A 23,289-nucleotide genomic window follows, 5' to 3' on the forward strand; every position below is an offset into this window, starting at 1 on the left:
TCCATAAGTAATGTTAAGAGACCACACAGGGAGAAAACTGAATTTGTGCCAAAGTGCCTGTAACACCTGCTGCAAGGGCAGATCACCTCAAACTGTAAATTAGGTGAATCAAGATCTGCTGCCTGATTTAATCGATGCATTGTGTCCATGCTGCTGCTTCATCGTTCAGAAGAGAAACACAGATATCCATAATTCTAGTAAATGAAACCTTCATGTGCACCCAGCATCATAGTACCAGGTAAACAAGCACACAAAAGAGTGTGACCATAATTATTGGAATCATTGCCAAGAAATGAAGAGTAGAGAGGAGAAATACATGCCTGGAAGTGCAAGAAGGCTGTGCTGCATTTTAAAATCTCCTGAGATGCTGTGTATAAAAACAGACTGCAGTTGGCTGGGGCAAAACCTTTAAAGTCAACCTCAGGACCAATGCTTTTAGGCTTATTTTGCTGAGGTAGTAGATACTATCTTTTAAATGTTTATTGTAAAAGGGGTTTTATTTCAAACATAATTTCAATGTAGCAAACATTGTAACCACCTCCCAAGTGTGTAGGTGCTTAGGTTTTACTTCTACAGATACCATAAAGTCTCAATACAATTGAAACTTTTTCATGTGGAATATTTGGCTTGTTTCATAAAAATGGGTGTGATAAACTACTTGTCATTGAGTTTATACGAAAGCCTTTGTCTTCTTGAACAATGAACAGATTACTGAATGCTTGCATTCATTTGCTAAAGGTTTCCCCTGACTTCTGTCAGTGGTAACCCAGAATATGCTGTCCTGTGATGCAGGTGGTGTCTCTGGTGCAGTTGCTCAGTGACCCCTTCTACAGGACCCTGGAAGGATTCCGAATGCTGGTGGAGAAGGAGTGGCTCTCCTTTGGCCATAAATTCAGCCAGCGCAGCAATCTCACCCTCAACTGCCAGGGCAGTGGATTTGCTCCTGTTTTCTTACAGTTCTTAGACTGTGTGCATCAGGTGAGCCAATCTCTAACTTCCATTTACAAGAAGGTTTCATGAAGAAATGTGTCTATTCCAGTATTTCAGGTGTTACGGGTACAGGTTTGGGAGAAGATTAGTAACATCATTCCCTAGGTGTTAATAAAGTGGATGGATTTCACCCCAAGAAGAGCTGGAATGGTTGTCTAGAGGGCAGATAACACTGAAGTTACTCTCTTTTGGCATGCACAGAGGAGACTGACCCAAAGCAGACTCAGAGGGATGGTTGGTGGTACTTCTCTATTAAGGTTATTTATGTAGAGGTTTCAATTAAAAGGTTTTTAAGCTATGAGTGGCTTTTAGAGCCCTTTATTCCTGGTTTCTAGGACCTGGACTAGACAGTTTTTAATTCCTTGTGCCTGATGATGAGCCTTGAAGAGGCCTTGTATTGCACCAGTTCTGGGAACAATGACAGCTATAAACCAGGGATTCTGAGGTGTTCTGATTTTTATGTCTAGTACATGTTCAGAAGAAGATGGACACCAACAGTTGTGTTGTGTAGGAAGAAATTAGGTTAAGAAGATTATATTCATTTTGGATTAATTCTGAAGTCTGTCCCTTTCTCCATCTCAAACCACTAAATGTAAATTGTTTGCAGAAATTCTGTGTATGCAAATATAAAGGGTTCTTGCACAGTTCCTCTTGTACATGTGTCCTTCTTTTCCCACTTCTCTGATTTTTCTCACTGAAAAAGCTGAAAGTTTCCTTGACATTATTAACCTGTGTTAAATTGTATGGATGACTGTGTATCACAGAAAATTAACTGTTAAGGCACCAGCCTTTTTACTGGGAATGCACATTCGTAGTGAATACTTGCATGAAAGAGCAGTCTGTGAGTAGGTCCTACTCTGCTACCCAAAGAAAACTCCACAGATTAAATAATTTGCTAAACCAATGGAAAGCAATCTTCAGATATATCTATGTGAGATTGATAATGAATGAGCTTAGAGGAAGAGGAGTGAAAAACATGTTATGGAAAATATCCCCAGCTTTGCTTGTGTCCCAGTGGTAAACACAAACAGCCATCATTATTGCTGTCTCAGGAGTTAATAAATCCTATTCTTGGAATAAGCATTGATTGCTACAGCACTGCCCTTATGAAAACCTTAGAAATATTTGTCACATCTTCTGTTTCATCCATTTCCCAGTGGTTGTAGTCAAAAGATTGTTTTTTATTTGAAATTGGGAGATTTCTCTAAAGAGAATCAGTAATGCATTTTTTGTTCAAATAAGTTGCCCAAATGTCACGCTTTTTCTTACAATAGGCTTAGGGTTATTGCTCCTTTTCTGCAGTAGGACAAAACCCATATTCTTGGTTGCAATGACTACAGCAGGACAAAATTGCCATGTGCTCTAATTCTGAAACCCATCTGCCTGGTAGTTCACTCAATTCTGTAAATCAATAATTTGTCTTGGTCATGGTGCTGTGTTCTCTCTGCTCTCAGGTGTCTTCTCTAAGCTTAAATTGGCTGATTGGATAATACCATCCATTGGTACAATGGAGGAAACCTACCTCTCATTTTAAGCAGTAGTGTAAATTTGGAGTTGGAATCCTTCCAGCATCTCCCCTTACCATGTTTTGATGCTGTTCTGGTGCCTGTGCACTACATTTTTTGGGAAGAATTTGAAATTGCACCAATGATTTGTCACTTAGCTTAAAACCATTGGGGTCATCAATGTAAAGTGGAGTCATCCACCCAACTGGACTAAATCCAGTCCAGGTAAAGCCACAGCTGTGTGGAATGGCTGCAGGGACCTCAGCAGCAGCTACTTCAGTCTGTCTACTATGGGCTCCTTCTGATTTCTTGCTAATGTAGACATAACCTACATCCTGTTTCTGCCCCTGGAAACACTTTGCTTCAGTTTTACTGTAATAAATCTTGGAAAGTTGTCATTACAAGACAGTTATCCTCACATGCCCGTGCAGTATTTCCTTCTCAAGATTCAGAGATGACACAGGTTTTGGAAACAAATGGGTTATCCAGAAGAAAGTTAAAAATTAAATGCAAGGATTTGGGTTTATTGCCATGAAATAGAATGGACCATGTTCTCTTCATGGTTTTTCTTTAAGTTATGTTTAACAAAATCTGCAGTTCTAAGGACATAGAATAATGGATTATAGTCATTCCATCTTTAAAAGTTGGAATGAAATGCAAAGTGGGACAAATCCCTGCTGTTGAGAACTGTCAGGTGCAGTTTTGCCCCAGGCTGCACACATGTGAATGTGTCAGGAAAATTCAGGAACATCACCTTTGCAATTCACCTTAGGGAGCAGCTTCAGTGCCTGTCACTTGTTGGAATCCAAATGCAAGGAACTCTCAGAACTTTGAGCCTGGAAGCCAAAGCTTAGAATTAAACACAGGATTTGATCTGAGACCTTGGAAGGGGCTTCCAAACTTAGGTGCTAGGAGCAAGAATGTGGATTTATAGTGTAAAGCAGAGACACATTCAGCTAAGTAAAGGGAAGTTTAGAGTTTTAGAGTTTAAGAGATAGAAAGAATAAAAGTAGTTACAGAGGTAAAGAAGGAGTTTAGAATGCAGTATTGTAGGTTTGTGTGTCATAACATGATTGGCTAAGAAAGCTTACACTGCAGCATGGGTCCATAAGACAGAATATTTAAGGATTGGGTCAAAAACATAAATATCCTTGTTGGCAGTGTTTTATTGGTCAATAAGAAGACCTTAAAAGGTCTTCTAACTAAGGGTCCTGTGACCTTCTGAACGATCCTGTAATGATTTGAGCCAAATTCACTCTTCCTGCCTATGTAGAAGATAAAAAAAAATAAACTGCATCATCAAAAATGACTCAGAGGTCTCGTCTCTAATTCCTTCCAAAATTCCCCCCAAGTGAATTACCACAGTCACTCAGCAGGTATCTGCCTCTGTTTTAGGAAATACACAGGTTATGAGCAGGTTCATTTTCTAGAGAGAAGAGCATTTTGTGTTTGTGGGTTTGAGCTGCCCTGGGTGCAGCTGTGCCAGCAGGACCGGTACCTCCTGCTGCCCATCAGGAGCTGTTCACTGCTGCTCTCGTGGAGAGCTCAGGGCTTCTTGGCAGCTCCCAGCCAAAATGCTGGGGGAAATTTGGTAGAAAAGACCATTAGAAGCACTTCAGCTTGTCCATCTGAAGGAGAGAGTAACTTCTTCTGAGGAAAGATAAGGGTGTGAAGGGGTTATAATTATTTTGCCCAGTGTTATCTTCATCCAAGACAGGGCATGGGAAGCACAATCAGTCTAATATTGATAATATAGACTTGACTGTAAGCTGAATGACCTACAGTCCCATGGAGAAGGAAATTCTGAGTAACTTTTCTAGAACTAGAGTTAGATTATCCTTCTAATGATAACTCTTCTAACTCATAGTATTGAGTTACCAAATTCTAGCAGTGTGGCTGTAATTTCTAGGAAAATCGATTTTGAAGTCAAATTATTGCTTGAAATTTCATATGAATTTATCATAAAAAATAAGTTTTCTCAACATCTGTACTGGAAAATTTTTGTGAATTTTCATTGGTTTCTGTGCAAATTGTTACACAACTACAGAATCCAATTGCAACTTAACCCTGAAGTGTAATATATTATGTATGATCAGTTTTCAAAAAAAATTACCCATTAACTGGAAGCAAACATTTGGTCCTTTCCAAGTACTTTTAACCTTTAGAATCCATGTACTAGGTGCAGTAAGAAAATTACCACAGAGCCAGTACATGCATTAAATATCAGGGTTAAACTAAAGATCCAGAGAAAACAAATGAAGCAGTGATTCCTAAATTAGAACTGCATCATCTTATAAAAAGTCATTGTTTATGCCAATATCTCCAGGTGTCAGCTGAATTATTAATGCAAAATCAGTCTTTCACAATAGCAGCATCTGGCAGATGCTTTCCCTGCTTCTAGGGAGACAGAGTTTATGCAAGTGATGTCAGTGAGGAAGCTTCTCTTATTTTTCTTCTGAATCTGTTTGGTAATTTATTAACTATAATTAAAATAGGATGATTTTCTAGAGTTGACATCTTTTAAGCCCAGTGAGGAGCTGTGTCCCAGCACCCTGTGTAAGAGGAGGTGAGTGCTGCTCCCATGGGAGGTGTGCTCAGGCATTCCAGGGTTTGCAGGAAAACCTCGTAGCCATCACCAGCACAGCACCTTTGGAGTGTTGTATTCCTCACTCAGGATAAGTAAAAATTGATTTAAAAAAACAAAAATGTATTAGGAAACTAAGGAAAGCTGATAGATCTGTAAGATTATTAAATACATTTTGGAGTTACTTCAGTGGGACCATGGTAATTTTAAAAACAGCTCCAGAATGCTGAGTTTCTCTAATCATAACATTAGAAACATGTACAGCTTTAATCAGGTTTCAAATGTTCGTGTACTATGGAGATTAAGACAACAATAATTACTACATTGTTTACCTCTATCAGAGAAATGTTTTATAGATGTTTTCTCTTTAAAAGTAAATTATAATTATAATAACTTACTGTTATTACAATATTTCTGCATCCAGAAATCTCAGAAGTGGAATCACCCACAACATTTAGAGCCATGACAGAATTTTATCAGCAGCTTGTTCTTGTAACTCTTACATGTATTAAAATAATTGTTGGACCATAAGTAGAAGTTAAGACCCTGTATATATTTCATGTCAAATAGCAGAATGTTGCCTCTCCTTCTTACAGTATATTAAAAAAACCTTCTCCTAACACAAGGAGAAAATATGTTCTAAAGAAGATATGGAAAAAAACCCTCTTTTTTATAAATAGAGCTAAATACTTAATTTGTCTATAAAATTGAAGTCCTGAATGTATCATAGAAAAAAAATTGCTTATTCTTACATCTTTTATTCTTACAAATCAGTGCAGGAATGTAGTATTTGTATCAGGGGGAAAACAGGGATTAAATAAGAGTGGGTTTTATTGAACTGACATGTCTTAAAGTATCTGAGCATTTAAAATGCCCAGCCCCAAGATAATATTGAGATACAATAACATCAAATTCTCTGACTTAAACGCTGTGTGGGTGTTTGTAGATCATTTCAAGGGATTTTCCTGTCAGTGTTGTATGTTCAGTAGAAAACTTCTCCTTGCTAAACACATATTTCCCCCTTTATTTAGCTGGTCTGTGTGGAAATATAAATGTAAGGAGCTTCAAGTAATCTTAGTAACAATTCCCATCATTACTGAAAAAACCCCATGGAGTAACTGAGAGGTTGAGAGAAAACTGATAAGAGATTAGAGAGAAAATATGGAACAGACAGAGAAATGAGTGCAGAAGACAAGGCAGGGGCAGAATGCAGAACTAAAGGTGTATTACAGGTTTGATGGGGAGCTAGACAAAGAACAGTGGTACTTACTTCAAATGTGAAATTCAGTCAGCAGTTTCTTTTTCAATTGCAAGCTGTACTTATTTCCACTGCAATTAGAAATTTTCAGTTAATTGCTGTGTTTATTCTGAAAATAAAGAACCTGAGTCATAACCTTATTTGAAGAGTAAATTTTAAATTAACACATGAAATTTCTCCAAGCACTCTCTCATCAAGATTTTTAGAATCTTTCATTTTCTATGGATATCAAGTATAAATATCTGTAACTAATGCTAAATTTTTTGCCATGAATATTAAACTTTGTGCTTAAAATCTTACATGAGGCTCTTTATGATTATGTTAAAGAGAAGCTGCTGTGAAGAACCAGCAATTTCACAGTGCTGTACTCTGATAATCTTGTATAGTTTTCTTAAATAAAGTCTCCTGACTCACGTTGGAGACATTCACTGAATCAGACAGACCCACAGCCTAATGAGGGTAACAATTTAAGCAATGACATGGTTTTTACTGTTTCAAAAGAATAATGGCAAGACACCTCCTCACTGTGTGGTTTTTTTCATACTCTAATATTTTTGGTCATATTTTGAAAAGGAAGAAATATGTGTAGACTAGTAAGTACTTGAGAAATTGGCTGTTTCAGGAGTGGTAGGTGGAATCTCATTTGCAGCATTGTCTCTGTACTCGTCTGCTTCGTGGGGTTCTCAGCAATAGACAGAAATCCAGTGTGAAACCTTTCAGTTAAAGGTTTCATTCCAGCCACATCCAGGAGTAGCATCTTTACCTGTGAAGTTATGTGGTGACTCAAGAATTATCATAGAAGGTTTATATCCAGGTGGATTTCCTGGAAGAATCATGGGGATTGTACAGAGTATGATACTGCTTGTTACACAGTTCACTCTATCTGCTCTGAAATGTTCTTGCAGCATAGACAATACATGAATTTATTTAGCCAAAAAGTATTCTAGGACAAAATGTTAGAAGGATTTTTGTGACACTTGCAATTTGTTTTCAGCATTCATGGGGGAATTGTTTTGCTGTCATTTCACTTTATTATTTCTTACATATCTATTTGTATTATCCTCAATATCCACTTTTTTTCCTTTTTTTTTTCTTAATTTTATTTTTTAGATTCATAACCAATACCCGACAGAGTTTGAGTTCAATCAATATTATCTGAAGTTTCTGGCTTTTCATCACATATCAAATCGATTTAAAACATTTCTTCTGGATTCAGATTATGAGAGACTAGAACATGGTATGTGTGATCTTTGTGTCTTGCATACTGCTTGTGTAGTTGTTGATATTTTTCTCCTCAATATTTGGACTACAAAATCTTTGCCTGGGTTAAGATGGTCCAGTAGCTGAGTGGTGACCCCAAAAGGAATTTCCATGTCATGAAATTACATTTCAGGTGTAGAAGGGAAAATGGAGGTGAAGAACATGTAGCATTTCCTGCATCAGTGATTCCTGAGCTGTGCCTCTGATGGCCCTAAGAGAAAGTAGAAGCAATTAGTGCCATGCCTAATTGGCATAAATTGCTACATTTTTAGCAATTTTTCCAGGTAGTTCCATTTTCCCTACTAAATACCTTCTTTTAACAGAAACAAAGTCTCTGTGAGTCCATCAGAGAGTGCACAAAGTTTCAAGAAAGAAAAGCCTTTCCATCGATTTCCTCCCACTTCTTCCTCCCGCATTATCTTCAGTGTTTCTCCTTTTATATTTTCTGTTTTACTCCATCTGTCATGTGCAACCTGACTGGTTCCAAGGCCTTAGCTGCCCTCAGAGCCATTTTACTGAGGCTACATCACCCAGCTGAGGCTGTTCTTGGGACTTGTCCACTCAAACACGCTCCAAATTTCTCTGCTTTGAGGGCTGCTTCTCATGGCATATGATCAATTGTAATGCTTAAAAAGTGTTGTAGCTGTGGGAGAGATTAGACTTGAGCAACCATTTTATTCCAAAAAAATATTAATATCTATTATTTATCTTCTTTCTTTATTTCCTTTTGCAGTGGCATTTGATAGTAAAGTTTGCTATACCTTCAGTCTGTGAAATTCCATTGGGCTGTGCTTTAGCATTTGTTGAGCATCATCCCAAAGCCATCTTTTTGCTGCTCTTCTTTTCCCCAGGGACATTGTTTGAAGATAAAGGAGATAAACATGCCAAGAAAGGAATTTGCATTTGGGAATGTATTGAAAAGATGCACAAAAGGAGCCCTATTTTCTTCAATTACCTCTATGCCCCTGCTGAAATTGAGGTATGATTTTTCTTAAAATACAGGTGGTTCTGAGTGATTCTGAGTGATTTCTTCAGTACTTTTTGGTATCTTAATTGTTCTGAACTGAGTTAAGTATTTGGTGGACAAAAATGACCCTACCTGATTGACTGGAGCAGTATCTGAAAGGCATGGAAATGTAATTTAAAGGGCCAAGTTCTGGAACAGGTATTCATGCATCTTGGTAAACTAAATGAGGTTCCCAGTTTGATTTCATTAAATTTTATGAATTATTATTAAAACTGTCTTTAAAGGGGAACTGAGTTGAGAGTCATAATGGGATACATTTCACATTATCTACATTTCTGTCTTATATGACAATGTCTGTCCCCTAGACTGGGCTGTGTCTTGAATAATTCTAGAAAATTCACAGTGCACTCACCATTGTAGAATTCAATTTAGAATAATCTGGAAAATACAGGTATTGTGTTGTAAATCTGAAATTCAAAGGCTTCCTTTATGTCATTTTACTAACACTTTGTTTCAAATAGGCACTGAAGCCAAATGTAAATATGTCCAGCCTCAAAAAGTGGGATTATTATGTAGAAGAGATTCTGGCTACAGGTCCTTCCTATGATTGGACCATGGTACCTGCAAAATGCAGTGTTTCAGAAGAAAATGACCAAGCAGATGGTTCAGTCTCTCAGACTAAGAGGAAAATAGTGTGGCCATGTTATGATGATGTAAAAAAAATACAGCCTGATGCCATCACCAGCCTTTTAAATGTGAGTACTTGTGTTGCACAGAACAGTGAGTTCTCTTATGCTCATGAAATTCATATTTGCTTTTTACTGAAATTATTGCCTTACAGATGTACTGTTCTTAAAGGATCATGATAGATGTCAAAACAGGTTTAATAAGACTGATCTGGAGATGTGGTGGAGGTTCTGGGAATCAATCAGATTTCCTGCAAAGCTGATGTTGTTCTGGATGCACGCTTCCCTGGGAGCATGCTTTAATTGTAGTCAACAACTACTCATGGATTCATTTCTTCACTGTCTGTTTTAAAGAATAAATAAAATTTTAGGTTGTGTTTTGTAGGAAATGCAGGAGCAGCTATTTTCATTTGGGCAAATGGTGAATCTTCCTTTCTTGACTTCTTTCTCCTCGTTTTGAAGTAGGTGTGTGGTAAAATAACAACCCAGCTTCTTGGACAGATCAGAAAATAGAATCTGACACTTGTTGATTGTAACAATTGGGAAGCAGATACACAAACATAAACTGAACATCTTGGCCCACATTTCACAAAAAAGCTTGCCATGATTGCTTTTAGTTTATTCATGTTTACTAAAAGCAAACTGATAAATTTAGATATCTTCAAAATATTTTGGTACTTGAAATAGATGCTTGATTTTGGCTTTTTCTTGTTTGGGCTCACTTAGGCTGCTTAGTTTCTGTCCTCATTAGAAGATGAAAAATGATCCCATTATCATCATTGTTAGTAGTGATTTAGAGTGATTTAACATCTGTTATTTAGAGTGATTTAACATCTGTCTTCTCTTAAAGATGAAGGTGTTTGTTGATTACAATTAATTAACAGCCTAACATTTAGTTATCATCATAATTGATAGTGCAGGAAAATGACAAGGGCACTCCTCAATTCCATTGTTTTCAGCCACTTGCATGTCCAGATACACATCCCTGTGTGCAGTGTTTTATTTTGAACACTCTTTGCAAACTTTACCTTAAATTAAAACTGGGATTATGGAGCCCACTACTGCAATGCTTGGAAAATCAGGATATGCTCTAGGCCCCTAGTTCTCCTGATTCAAAGGTGTTTTTTAGCAAGTCTTAAAGCAGGAAGCTTCTGAATGGATGTGAGTCCTTGAAGATTTTGATAGGGAGTTAGCTTTATTCTGGCTTTATTCTGGCACATTCCTCAAATTCCTTTTGCTCTGCTCCTTCCAATCCTGATTGATCGAACGCAGGACAATGCTCAGTAAAAAAAAATAATAAATCAAGAGAATCTCATGTAAACCCCCCCCTGTAAGAGAGTCAAAACTTCCCAGAGGCAAAGGGAGAGCAGTCTCTCAGCAGGGAACATTTTGGGGATTGTTCAGCAAAGCACAGAGAGGTTTGTATCAGGTAACCAGAGGCCAGGAGCACATCAGGAACGCAACGATGTTCTCCTGCATTTCTTCCCAGGGTAGGTGCCAGACTATCCATGTCCACAACTGTGAGAAACTGCCATGTAACAGGGAAATTAGCCATATTACAGGCTGAAGAAATGTGGGTCAGCTTTTATGGAGTTTAAATGTTATTTGTGAATTAGATTATAGTAATAAAAGATAGCAATGGAAAGAACAGTTGGAAAACTTTGGAGAGGTTGTATGAAGGTTACAAAAATATTCTTCTAAGTTTAAAAAGCAAAGTGAACACAAGTGTTCTTTTAAAACAAGTTGTTAATTTAGGGCTATTGCTGATATAGGAGAAAGACCTCCTTTAATCATAAATCCACTGAGAATGTGTTGGTATCCAAAAAATGTTTCAATTGAGACCATATTTAGCATCATAAATTACTGGGGAAGATTGAGTCTTGCTTAGTTTATAATGATAAGCCCAAATTTGTTTGTTCTAAAGATATTTTTCAACTGAAAACTAGATAGTGCACTTCAGGATGTAAAGCTGAGACAGAGAAGTTATTGAGTGCCTTAATTCAGAATTTTCAGGGTAGAATGTGATGCTCTTCTTTTAAGAGTGGATCATATCCTGGTATTTGTAAGAATTGTGAGAAATGAACCCGTGTGCATTCACAGACATATTGTGGGTGCAAAAGATGAGATATCCAGAGTTCTGGAGCTGCTGCAGATGTAACTCCTGTCTCTACCATTCAAATTTTAAGGTTATTTAGCAGATCTTCTGGAAGGCACAGTAATACTAATTGCTGATTATTAATTGCAGGAAATGAATAATCTCATAATTGAATTTGTCATAAACATTCTTATATATATATTTCTTTCTTATATATATATTTCTGCTCCTGTAAGCCTGGACAACAGCAGATCAACCAGAGTGTTCAATTTAAAGGTTTTTTTTTCTTTCAAGGAAATGCATATACTCAGAATCCATTCCACACATGGAAAGGAAAAAAAAAAATCTGCTGCTTTCCGTAAAATTTAAAACTGAAGAGGCAAGAGTAAATCTTAGTGATTTATTGCCATGTATGTTTTTTTACATGGGGTCTATTAAAGGAGAATTTAGTCCTGACTTTTCAAGTTATATACAGGAGATGGTTGAAAGTTTTTCGTGAAAGTTTTTCATTTTAAGTTTTCATTTTAAGTTCTGGAAGCACTACTCACTATGGAGCCAAAAAAGAAGGAATGTGACCCAGTTGCTAAGTAACAAGTTTCAGTTACTTCCAGATTCTGCAGAGAAGGACTTGTACTCAGAAGTCAAGACTAGGGCAGAAAGAGAATGATCAGATTAAACTGCCTAACTTAGGGCAATAAAGAGCTTATATCCTTTTGCAGCAGTTTGGAAAGGATGTTACTTTTAAAAGCATCTGGTAAACTGACTCAGTTTTATGCCCCCAGAAGTGTTTTCCATTCAGCATTTCAAAGACAAACAAGTCATCTAGAGAAGGCATTAGTCTGGCTTGTGTTCATCATTCCTTAATTTTTTATCTACCTGAAGATACTCCAAACAAAAGTATTCTGGTTTCATTTCTCAGCAGAAGGAGAGCATATATGACTTTCAGCTACCTTCAGTATTTCAAGCTTCTTGTTTGATTCTTGCTGTTAAGCCACATTTCTTATATTTAGTTTCTCTTTGGAGTTTTCTAATTTATCTTCAGCAAGGAAAAGTTTGTAGAAATATTTTGTTCCTGTTACATTGTCAAATGTTGGCTTTTTATTTTCACCCGAGTTCAAAATTTAGTTCAGAAGTTAATTTCCTTATCAAAAAGTTTTCTTACTTTAAAACTATAATAATTTTCTGTCTTTCAATTAATAACAATTTCCTGGAAAAAATTAAAATCCAAAGATCAATAGGATTTGGACAATATTATGAAATCTACTTTAATTATTAAGTATGGCAGAAGTAAGTAGAGACTTTCTCTACTTCGAAAATAAATGTCTTAGATGTTTAGTTAGCTTCTATATAGCATGAGAAACCTATGTCCTGTGGCAATTTTTTATTCCATCATTAATTCTTAATTGAATTTGCAAAATTGAGGTTTTAATTTTATTTAATTAACAAGAAGATTCAATGTAGCTGTTGAAAGTAAAAATGGAGAAAGGAAGCATGGCAAGGAATATGGACCACACTTCAAAGTCTTGACAAATGTATCAATGAGTGTCCACAAGTAAACACAAACTCATAAAATTGCCTCTTCTTACTTAACTTTGCACTGTCTTATTAACAGGAAATAACCCTAACTGGAGGTTATCAACATAGGTCATATTCCCAAGTTCCACAACAAGAACATGTTGTTACAGTTTGGCATCCAGATTGAATAAATCTTTCTGTTTCATTTCCTTCTTTTATTACAGCTTTGTATCACATTTTATAAACCAGGGTAAATGTTAATATTGGCAGTGTCCAATGTTGGTGTCGCAGCACAGAATTTGTTCTTTGTAAATATTTTCATAAAATACAGCCTGTCCTTATCAGTGTTGTGTTTCTGTTATGGCAGAATTTTCTGTTATGGGTGTTGAATTTTGTGTGTACTGGGGGAGAATTGGAAGCCTGGTGGCTCCTCCAACCTGGGACATGCAGGACAAACAAAATGTGGCTGATGCTGTCCTGGGGTGCCTTTGAGTCCTGATTCTGATGGCTCTCAGTTTATAGCTCATGTGACAGAGGGGTTTGAACTTCACTGGGTGAAAACACTAGCTAGAGAATTGTTGTTTAAAAATGACTGCCAGGGAGTGATCAGTTAGAAATGTTTATTCTTAAGGAAACCCTTGTTACTCGTTTCAGGAAATCGAGAGGTTGGAAAGTAAATTAAATCAGAGCCCAGAGAGGTGGCAGCTTTTGTGGGAAAGGGTCAAAATGAATCTCAAGGATGACAGCAGACAAGACAATGTAAGTAGAAAAGAGCTTGTCCAATGGAATAATTCCATTCCTGCTATATAGGCTACCTGAGGCACTGACAAAATCACTGTATTTCTTGGAGTAAAATCCTGCTTTTGAAAAACTGAATATGTTGTTCTAACCCATGATATTGGCTTTTTATTTCTTCATGTTGAAAAATGTATTTTTACTTGTGCTGTTTATCTAGTTGATTTTCCAATGTAGTTGAAGGCGTACAGATAAAATGAGCATTTTACTAATGTAGAAATGTGTGATTTTATACATTTGAAAGATTGTTGAAGTACTAAAAAAGTACTTCAAGCTCAGTTTCTGAAAGTAGCCAAAAGGATTCTCAGAGATACATAAAGACATTTCCACAGCTAAAGGGATTTATAATTTTTAAGTAGAGATAAGAAGTATTCATGCTTGTGTTGCCAATTCCTCAGTGTGGCAACAAGAGGAGCTGACAGTATAGATACTTTTTAAGTCAAAGGCTACCTCTTTGCTCTCTGTGTGCTCTCTAGAGCACCTAGATGCTGCTTTTTGGGTGCTTGGCCTCTGAACTCTGCACACTGAGTTACCAGTTCAAGACTGTATCAGTAGTGTTGTCATTTAGATTAAGACCAAATACAGAATCCCTCTTGTTCCAGGTTATTGATATTCTACTAAAATGACATGGATCTATAAAGTAGCTCTTGGAAGCCATAGTTTTTCCTTTCCCCCCTTCCTTCCTTTTGAAATCAGGGAAATTTATTGTAACAAAATGTCTGTTTGGTTTCCCAGTTTCTTCTGAGAAAGCAAGGCAAACACTGTTCAGGACTATGTCACTGGAATATGTGAAGCTTTTCTGAAATACTGATTTCTCATACCTTGTGAACCCTTCTGCCTAAGAAATGCAGGGAATTGCCATCCCTCTGCCTTCTTCTCTGAGGCTGCCCTGAGTTGTATTAGGAAGATTTTTTGGCCTGACAGTAGTTCCCACCTCACATGCTGTACCATGTATTTCTTATGAGTACAGCACTGAGACCATCTCACAATGCAAGACACATTGCATTACCTTTTCTCTTCTATTTCCCTCTTTTTCAGCTCCGGAGACATCCTTCTGGCTCCTCAGGGATGATGTCACCTAATCTGCATTCCTATCAGAAGAGGTCTTTGTTGGAAATACCTGACAGTGGGCTGGGTGAGGAGCAGAGTTCAAGCATCTCTCCCTCCAATGGAATAGACAGAAGAACAACCACACTGTACAATCATTTCACATCAAAGACTGATGAAAATAGGTAAACTGAATAATCAGACAGTAGTTAGCAATAACAATCAGATAGTAGATCTGAATATCATTGAATAATCAGACAGCAGTTAGTCATATTTTATTAGATTGGTTAAAATCTCTGCCTTAGGAAGCAATGAAGCTTTCATGTGCACGGAATGTTTTTTGGCTACCTTATTCCTTCTTTTTGGATTTGATTACTTTTAGTTATCTCAGTGGGTGTGCCTCTCTCTCCTACCAGCATCCTTCACCCTTCCCTTTCATTAGATGCACAAGCAAATTGTAGTTGTACATTTAATGCATCCAAGGTACTAAAAGGGTGTTTTATCTGTGTATCCCAGTTACCAATAGCTAAACTATTGGTTTGAATCTTGCTGGTTTTCCTGCAGGAAAATAAGTGTTTCATATGTATGTTTTAAGGGTTTAATATGTGTCATTTTGAGACTTTTATTTCTCAGCAGTATCCATAAAATGGGGTCAATGCCACTGTATTTTCTGTCCCTCTCAGATCTTTTGAAGGTACGCTGTACAAAAGAGGAGCTTTGCTAAAGGGTTGGAAACCTCGCTGGTTTGTGCTGGATGTGACAAAACACCAGGTAAAACTTTTTAGATAATAGACTTCTTTTATTATTTTTATTGCCTGAGTTTGTATAGATTGGTCTTACAAAGAATATTAGTAATGATGATTTTCAGATGTGATGTGTGCTACATCATTCGTGACCTATCAATGTTTGTCTTGTGTGTTTTGTAGCTCATACAGAATTCTGAGTGGACAGAGGAGTTTTAGTATTTTGCCTTTTATTTTATAGAAAGAAACATATAGGAGTATTTTATAAAAATATATGATTGTATTTTAAAAATATATAGGAGTATTTTAAATTAGTCAGAGTCATGAAGTTAGTAGCAAAATTATTCATAAGTGTCTACCTAATCATTGTACAAAAAGGAGCACCAAAAATAGACATCTGTTGGTCTAAACTTTTTATCCAATTTACAATATATGCCAGAATTCTGCAGTAGAAATTTATGGTCTTGTTACTTCAAATAATGTTGGGTCATCAGGCAGTAAAATATTTTGAGCCAAATATTCCACAAAGTGGGGGTTATAACTTCTCAGACTCATGTATGCTTTTGTTTAAAAACAATTTAATTTATTGTAGTCCATACACTTTAAAATATGTAATATAGATAAAGACAGGCATCTCTTGAAATGCTAACTGACTACTTTGAGATCAGTGTGGTAAATACCAACAAATGTGCTGTTTATAATTATTCTCCCTAATATATCCTATATATCTTATATATAGGAGAAAAGGTTCATTTTGCAGGAGAAAAAAAAACTTTTTCATTTTTTGTATAACCAAATAACCTTCTGAGTATGATAGATGTAGGAGTAAAACAGGTCAATCCTAGCTGGAATTCTGTTGTTTGACTTCTGCTGTGAAAGTTTCTCTTGCTATTTTGCATTGGCTTATGGGAATTTGTTGGGGTTTTGTTGTGGGGGCTTTTTTGGAACTTGTTTGCATGTTGGAACTCACTTTACAGAGTGATTAATATCCATATCAAAGTATCTTTGCAAGGACAAAAAAAAAGCACAGACTTTGTTCAACCTCTATGTGCAGTATAGGAAAATGTGAGCTTTCTGTGTGGTTTATAATTACCTAAAATTATACTTAAATTTCTGCTGATCACTTTAAATTCTTGAAATAGAGAGGATAATTGTTCTCTCAATGCCTCAGTGAAGTAAAGCTTTTGTGTTGATTTTATGAATTGACCAGTGAAGAAATGGTTCTGCTTTCCTGCCTCCCGTGCCCTCTGCCCAGAGCAATCGGTGACTATTTGCTTCTCTGCTCTGCAGCTCTGGGGACAAAATACTCTTCCCCCACCTCCTCAGCTCCTAGTAATCTTTGTGCTTCCCACCCTTAGCAGTCAGTGCCCCCAGGCTGTATCCAGGAAAAGGGAATTCATCTGAAAGGTCCATCTAAAAGCATGTCTGGGTTTTCTTTTCTCTCGTGTTCCAGCTGCGATACTACGACTCCGGTGAGGATACAAGCTGCAAGGGACACATAGACCTTGCAGAAGTGGAATCTGTGATTCCTGCTTCTCCAACCATTGGAGCTCCAAAACATGCCAGTGAAAAGGCATTTTTTGATGTAAGTATATCTGGTCTTTACTTGATCTTTATGTGAAACTTCCTTCCTGTGATGTGTTTAAGCTCCTGGTTCCAGACCTGCTGGAAGGTGTGAGCTTGGAAAGAGCTGTTGTGCCATCTCAAGACAAAAAAAAAAATTACGTAGCTGGCATCACTCTCAACAGCAATAGTTCAAAAATGTTACATTCAGACCCAGTTGAGTATTGCAGTTTGAAGTCTGCAGGTTTTCTTTTCCATGTGCTGACATCTTTGTGTCCTTGTTTTTCCCTTGCAGCTGAAGACAAATAAACGTGTGTATAACTTCTGTGCCCAAGATGCACAGAGTGCTCAGCAATGGATGGACAGGATCCAGAGCTGCATTTCAGATGCATAGAAAGGAGAAAAATGTTCCATGATAAAGTCCCATTTAAAGCACCTCATCCTGGAAGAAACTGAGTTCTGGAATGTTACTGACACACAACCAGCCTTCCTTACATTTCAGCCATTAAAGTTCATAATAAGTTCTTTTCTGTTTAATAATTATAACCACTGTAACTGCTATTTTTTTTTCTGCAGGGAGGACTTGAAAAAATAATAATCCATTTATCCTGATTTTCATCCTTCTTCAGTACAATTCCTAGCTAGAAAAGTGGGTTGTATTTGCACTAGCATCTGATCCCAGTTTTCTCATTTCAGAGCTACTCTGTTAGGAAATATGTCCAAAGGAAAGTGTAGAATTTTTCCCTTCAACCAGAAGTGTATTTCCACTTTATTTAGATTTTTAAGCAGAATGTTCTTATTTCCAAGCTAGTCATGAATAAGAGGGAACATGTCTGCAATTCCTAAAAACAGATAATAAATGAAGCTTGTGAGTCCAGTGACATACACACCAGGTTGCCAATGTTTATAGACAGTAGATATTTTTAAAGACCAAAAAAGTGAAATTGCCTGATGCCAGACTTTCAGGTGTCTTCTCAGTGTGCAGGTCATTCTCTATCTTGTGCTCTGCTGAGTGCTTCTGCAATGTTGTTACGGAATTTCAGAATCTAGGGATTACCTGAAGACCATAGATAGCACTTTTATTTTCGATTCTGTTTGCATTTCCCATGGGATAAATGAAAGAAAACTGGCTGACACTACCCTGGAGCAATGGAAAACAACAAACTAGGAATTCAGTAGATGAAGGATCTCTTGTGTGTGAGTTGTATGTGTTAATTTATATGCTGTTCTGCTCACTGTAAAATAAAAAATAACGAACATGATAATGCACTAAACAATGAAGCAAGCACTTGCACTGAAATCTTTACAATGCAGACATTTTGCAGGACAGAGGTAAGTTATTTGTAGCAGAACAAAACAAAACTAGCTAGTTAACAGCATTTACAGATATTAGATATGTACATAATGAAAAAAAAAAAGTTTGAGGTGTCGTGATTTGATACTTTTTAAACATTTTTTTGCACATTAATTGGAAGACTGTTTATAGATTTTTACTTTTGATGAACTTGTGTTTGTTCTGCTTAAAATCCTGGTGAAACATTTTTAATAGCCCCAAATTAGTTGAAATTTTACAATCTACAAACAATGAGGACTTTGAGTAGAATATGTAGGTAATTAAGCCATTGTTTTTACTTTGAAATGTTAATATGTTAAATAGCACACTAATATTACAAAAGGTCTGTAAATATGATTCACTATTTTCTCATTTTTCCAGACGTTCTGCTTGTAATTTAATGTCAGCCTAACCAAACTGACTATACTTACAAGACTTTTCAGTTATTAAACTTTGTGGGTTTTTTTATAACTAATGTATTTTGTCAGAAAGGAACATAGATTTCTCACCACACACAATAGGAAATGCAGCTGTTTTTAATGCAATTGCAATTTCAAAACAAAAATATGAAGGATTTTTCTAGCATTTTTCAATTGACAAATTTCCACCTGTGACAATGGTGTTTGCACATTTGTATTTTTCTTTGTATATGAAGTACTTTTATATGTACTTTGTAAAATACTGATCCTGTTCTTAGGTTATATGAGGATATACATACCACTGCTTATTTTGTAACTGGTCAATTTTAACGCTTGTATGTTATGTGATATATGTATGCTAACCATCTTGTAATAAATACACTCCTTAAGGAAAAGCAAAAACTTTCCTTTTACTGTAAGAGAGAAAAAAAAGCAAGACCCACCTGTTGAAATATTCCACCAGGGCACAAGACAAATCCTTATTTACTCTGTATTAAGAATAGTGGGTGTATTCAAAGCTACGTGGTCTTTTGTATACTTGTAAATATTCTGACCTAAAAGTTGCACTTGGGCATCCCTAACTCAAACACTTGTCAACAGTAACACTAAAGAAATCAGAATTTAAAGCAAAATTATCATTCTAACAAGTCTCAATGTATAGCCTTTACCAAAAGGCTAAATACATATAATGTTCATACTGAAGTCATAGAATACTAATGTTAAATATATTTTTTAAAAAAAGAGATTCTGTAGGGTATCACCAACATGAGTCAACTGCATAATTTCACCCTGAGACGTATCACACTCATATCACCTTATGCAAAAATGATCTAGTTCCTAAAAAGGAAACTATAAAATAAACAATGGCAAGGTCTGACTCGAGACTGTGCATGTGAATGGAATTCCTGGGCGTGGTGTGGGACAGCAGAGTCCAAAGGGAAAGGGAACGTGTGACAGAGGTGGGGACCCGTGGCAGTTCTGGGTGCTGTGGTGCTTAGAGGACCTGGTTTGCATATTGAGCTTGGCATGGATGCTAATGTTGCCTTAAATGTTGATCTCAGTTTTTAGTGTCTGTATTGATGGAAAATGGACTTGAGCAAGTTAACTTAAAAATACCCAAATAAAAGCTGAACTGAGAGACGTGGTGTTTGTGGTGTCTGTGTAGGGAATGGTAGAAAAAGGCTCCTGGTGTGAGGACACAGAGTTTGCAGTGTCACCCTGGAGGTGTCTCCTCTGCAAAATGAAGATTCCAACAGAGACTTGGAGAAAAGTGGACAAGTCAGCATAGCTTAAGTTACAGGGTTTGCCACCGTGCTTGAGTTGTAGCAGCAGCAGCAGAGAATTAGGGACCGAGAATTTGTCTGGGAAAAATGCTGTGTACAAAGGGATTCAACTTCCTACTGGAACATTTTCTAGAAAAATCCACCCAGGAGTTGGGGACGAGCGGACGTGCTCCCCCTGCTGTGTCACATCCCTATTCCACTCTGTGCATCAGAACATTCCTGCTGTAGAAAAGAGAATTACAACATCCCAGGGCTTACAGGAGGGGAGAGCATTGTTTGTCCTTCTCTGTGTTCAGTAACAAAACATCCCTGGTGTAGGTGGAGGAATGAGGCAAGTTGAGGCTTTGAAGAATTGTTACTGAGGTATTTTATCAGTGATTTCTCTTCCCTGTCTAACAAGTGTTTTCTATAAAACCCCTTTCTTTTCATGGAGCCTTAGAATTACTACACTGAAAAATAAAATACTTAGCATGCCACACGTGTGGGTCACTGGTTATGTAATGGTACACAAACAGCTAACAGACCCAAGAACAAATGTTCAAAATTTTGTGTCACATCCCACACACATTATTTGTATCTGATATTTTGTGAATTTCAGACATAACAAAAATGCAGTGATCTTGTCCAAATACTGTCATTTTGCCTTTTCATCCTGTAATATTCTTGGAGAATATTGAAGTGGCTGCACCACATTTCTCATTTTTCATATTTGTGATCATCCAAATATTTTGTCTGTTCATGATTATCCTGTGGTTGCTTTGGAGAGTCAGAAAACTGGGATTAATCTACCCATTCCCCAGTTTTGCTGAAGTTCATGCTGAGTATCACTGTTGCACCTACTTTTTGGGGTTTGTCTGTATTTGATCAGTTTCTTCCCCACTTCTGGCTACTGTGCAAGCCAAGGGCAGTGGTAGCATCCCCATTCTCATTTAGGGAATTTTCTTCTTTGAGTTTTTCCACATCCAGTTTTTCATTAATTGACTGTCAGTAAGGATGCTGCAAGTTCAGTATTGTTTCTTCTCTTCACTTACCAGTCAATATCCAGTGGGAAATTACATTTTGTCCAGTTTCAGCTTGCATTGTATAGTTCAGGATTCCTCCTTCCTCTTCAAATTTTGCTTAGAAGTCAGAATTTGCCCACTTAGAATAGGAAATGTTGCTTAATTTTGGCACATTTTCAGTTTTTCCATTGCCTACTCTTTGGTGAAGATGTGTTTAAGTGTCTTTTGGGAGATTCACAGGTTCAGATTTCACAGATTCAGATTTTATCTGCAACAGGCAGTAGTAGGAGATGTTAATAGTTAAACTAAAAGCACCACAGTACTGTCCTGGAAGGAGATACAAAGGTGGCAGTTCCTTCAGGTATTAAATAGTGCTTCTTTCAGGTATTGAATAGTGCTCCTTCTTGCCCCTTTACTCACCTAGAAAAACCTGAGGCATAGCCTTAATTTATTTTATTTATGGATGCCTTGTTTATCAGTGTACATTCAGCAAATATCAATGAACACTTTGTTGTTTAATGAATTTCTCTCACTGTTCAACTCAAGAATTCTTGGAATTCAAGCCTGTCACCAAACAGGAACTCCAAAGCTTGGTAGTGTCCATCTGAATTCTATTATCTGTCCAAGAGTTATGCCAGGTGCAACATCCCTGGTCATGTCAAGACCTCCAGTAAGTTCAAATTGATAATATCATAAAATTGTGTGTAATTATCAGAGAAGCTCAATATAGTGAACAATGGTGCAGGTAGAACATTCTCAAATTTAATTAATTGCATGCCCAGGCTTTGCTTGTGTTGCATTGCTTTTGTGCCATCCCAGTAGTTAAAACTTCATTTTGCTTCTGCTGTGCTCACATTATCCCTCACATTAAATATTTTGATGCCGTAGTTGAAGCAAGTACTTGCACTAAGTTTTCAGTCAAAAATACTTTGACTATTTAGTATAAAGCACTCAAATCTTTGTAGGATTTCATGCAGTCAAATGATTTGGAATTGAAATTCCCATTCCCTACTTTAAACAAAATACTGTTGAAGAGTTGGTACTGGAATTGCCATTGATTTTTGATGAAGTTGGGCAGCCTGTTTCTCCAGGATGCTGGTAAGATTCTTTTTATAATCTTTTTTAATTTTCAAAGAGCTCTCATTTTCAGTGCTTCCTCAATTAGGATAAATCATGTATTTGCTTCAAAGCAAAATTAAGTTTAAAAATCTCTTCTATTTTTGTACTTAAAACAACTAGTTTTCTTCATCTTTAAAACTGTTTTCTGACCAAAGAACAGTCAAAACTTAAGTCAAAATTAACTTGATTTCTTCTGCTTCAGGCCCCTGACTGAAAGGAAAGCTTGCAGAAAGTCTTTATCTGGTATGAGTACAAAAAGCTGGAAAATATCCCATCAAGTGCTAATAACCAGAGCCAGGCATTAACTGGGGAGCTGCTTTTGGTGTGTGGGATGGTGTCAGTGACCAGTGAGTGTGTGATGTATGTTAGCAGTGTCAGGGCAGGCTCTAGGTCTCCTGACAGCCTCAGAAAGTGTCAGTCTGTTGCTACAGCAATCAGACCTCTGGTTTGAACCAGAAATCTACATTTTGCCTGCCCTTCTTCACGCATGGGCTTTGAGGCTTTGCTTCTTCAGTGACACAAATTTCTGGAGAGAAAAATAATTTTTCAGATAAGCTGGTTTTATCAGTTATTATTTCAGTCATTAAAACCACACAGCTGACCACACAGTGGCAGGTGTGACAAGTTTCTCAGCCTAGCAACACAACCCAAACACGTAGGTATTTCCTGTGATGCTGAATGTGCTTTACTTCAAAGGCTGCTGCACACAGGTTTTTGTCATGCAAGCAGATTTTCTATTTTTGCTACCAGAACTAAATGTTGCTGTCAATAAAGTCATGCATACCCCAGCAAGCTGCTATGGACTGCCACTAAATTCTTTTAGCTGTTGTCTGAAAGGCCTCAATTGAAAACTATTTCTCCCCTGGCCTAGGTCACTGCATGCCTGTAGCCTTTTGGTGTTCAGGTATTTCCTGGAAAAAGGGTTCTGTGCAATTTCCCACTTTATCTTTCCTCAGACCTGGTCCCCATTTCACAGCGAAACATTATGCATATTTAATTCTTTTAAATTAAATTCATACAATACTTGAGATAAGGAGAGCTTTCTTTATTTCATGATAGCATCTCAAGAAAACTGATAACTTTATTTGAAAAATATATATGTGCAAGCCAGACAGACAGAGTTCCT

General features: G+C 37.0%; 1 protein-coding gene across 1 annotated transcript in view; it reads left to right on the forward strand.

Annotated features, from left to right (window-relative positions):
- The window catches only part of SBF2 (SET binding factor 2), a 232,509-nt gene extending 212,611 nt beyond the window's left edge, over positions 1 to 19,898 (forward strand). The window contains exons 34-42 of the mRNA XM_066551479.1: positions 793 to 978; positions 7,448 to 7,574; positions 8,449 to 8,576; positions 9,086 to 9,319; positions 13,515 to 13,619; positions 14,694 to 14,887; positions 15,386 to 15,473; positions 16,899 to 17,030; positions 17,304 to 19,898. Of these exons, the coding sequence (XP_066407576.1) occupies positions 793 to 978; positions 7,448 to 7,574; positions 8,449 to 8,576; positions 9,086 to 9,319; positions 13,515 to 13,619; positions 14,694 to 14,887; positions 15,386 to 15,473; positions 16,899 to 17,030; positions 17,304 to 17,402 (1,293 nt within the window). The 3' untranslated portion in view covers positions 17,403 to 19,898. The remainder of the gene's footprint in view (positions 1 to 792; positions 979 to 7,447; positions 7,575 to 8,448; positions 8,577 to 9,085; positions 9,320 to 13,514; positions 13,620 to 14,693; positions 14,888 to 15,385; positions 15,474 to 16,898; positions 17,031 to 17,303) is intronic.
- The last annotated feature ends 3,391 nt before the right edge of the window (positions 19,899 to 23,289 follow it).

This window comes from Molothrus aeneus, chromosome 6, assembly GCF_037042795.1.
Source record: "Molothrus aeneus isolate 106 chromosome 6, BPBGC_Maene_1.0, whole genome shotgun sequence".
Taxonomy (NCBI): Eukaryota; Metazoa; Chordata; class Aves; order Passeriformes; family Icteridae; genus Molothrus; species Molothrus aeneus.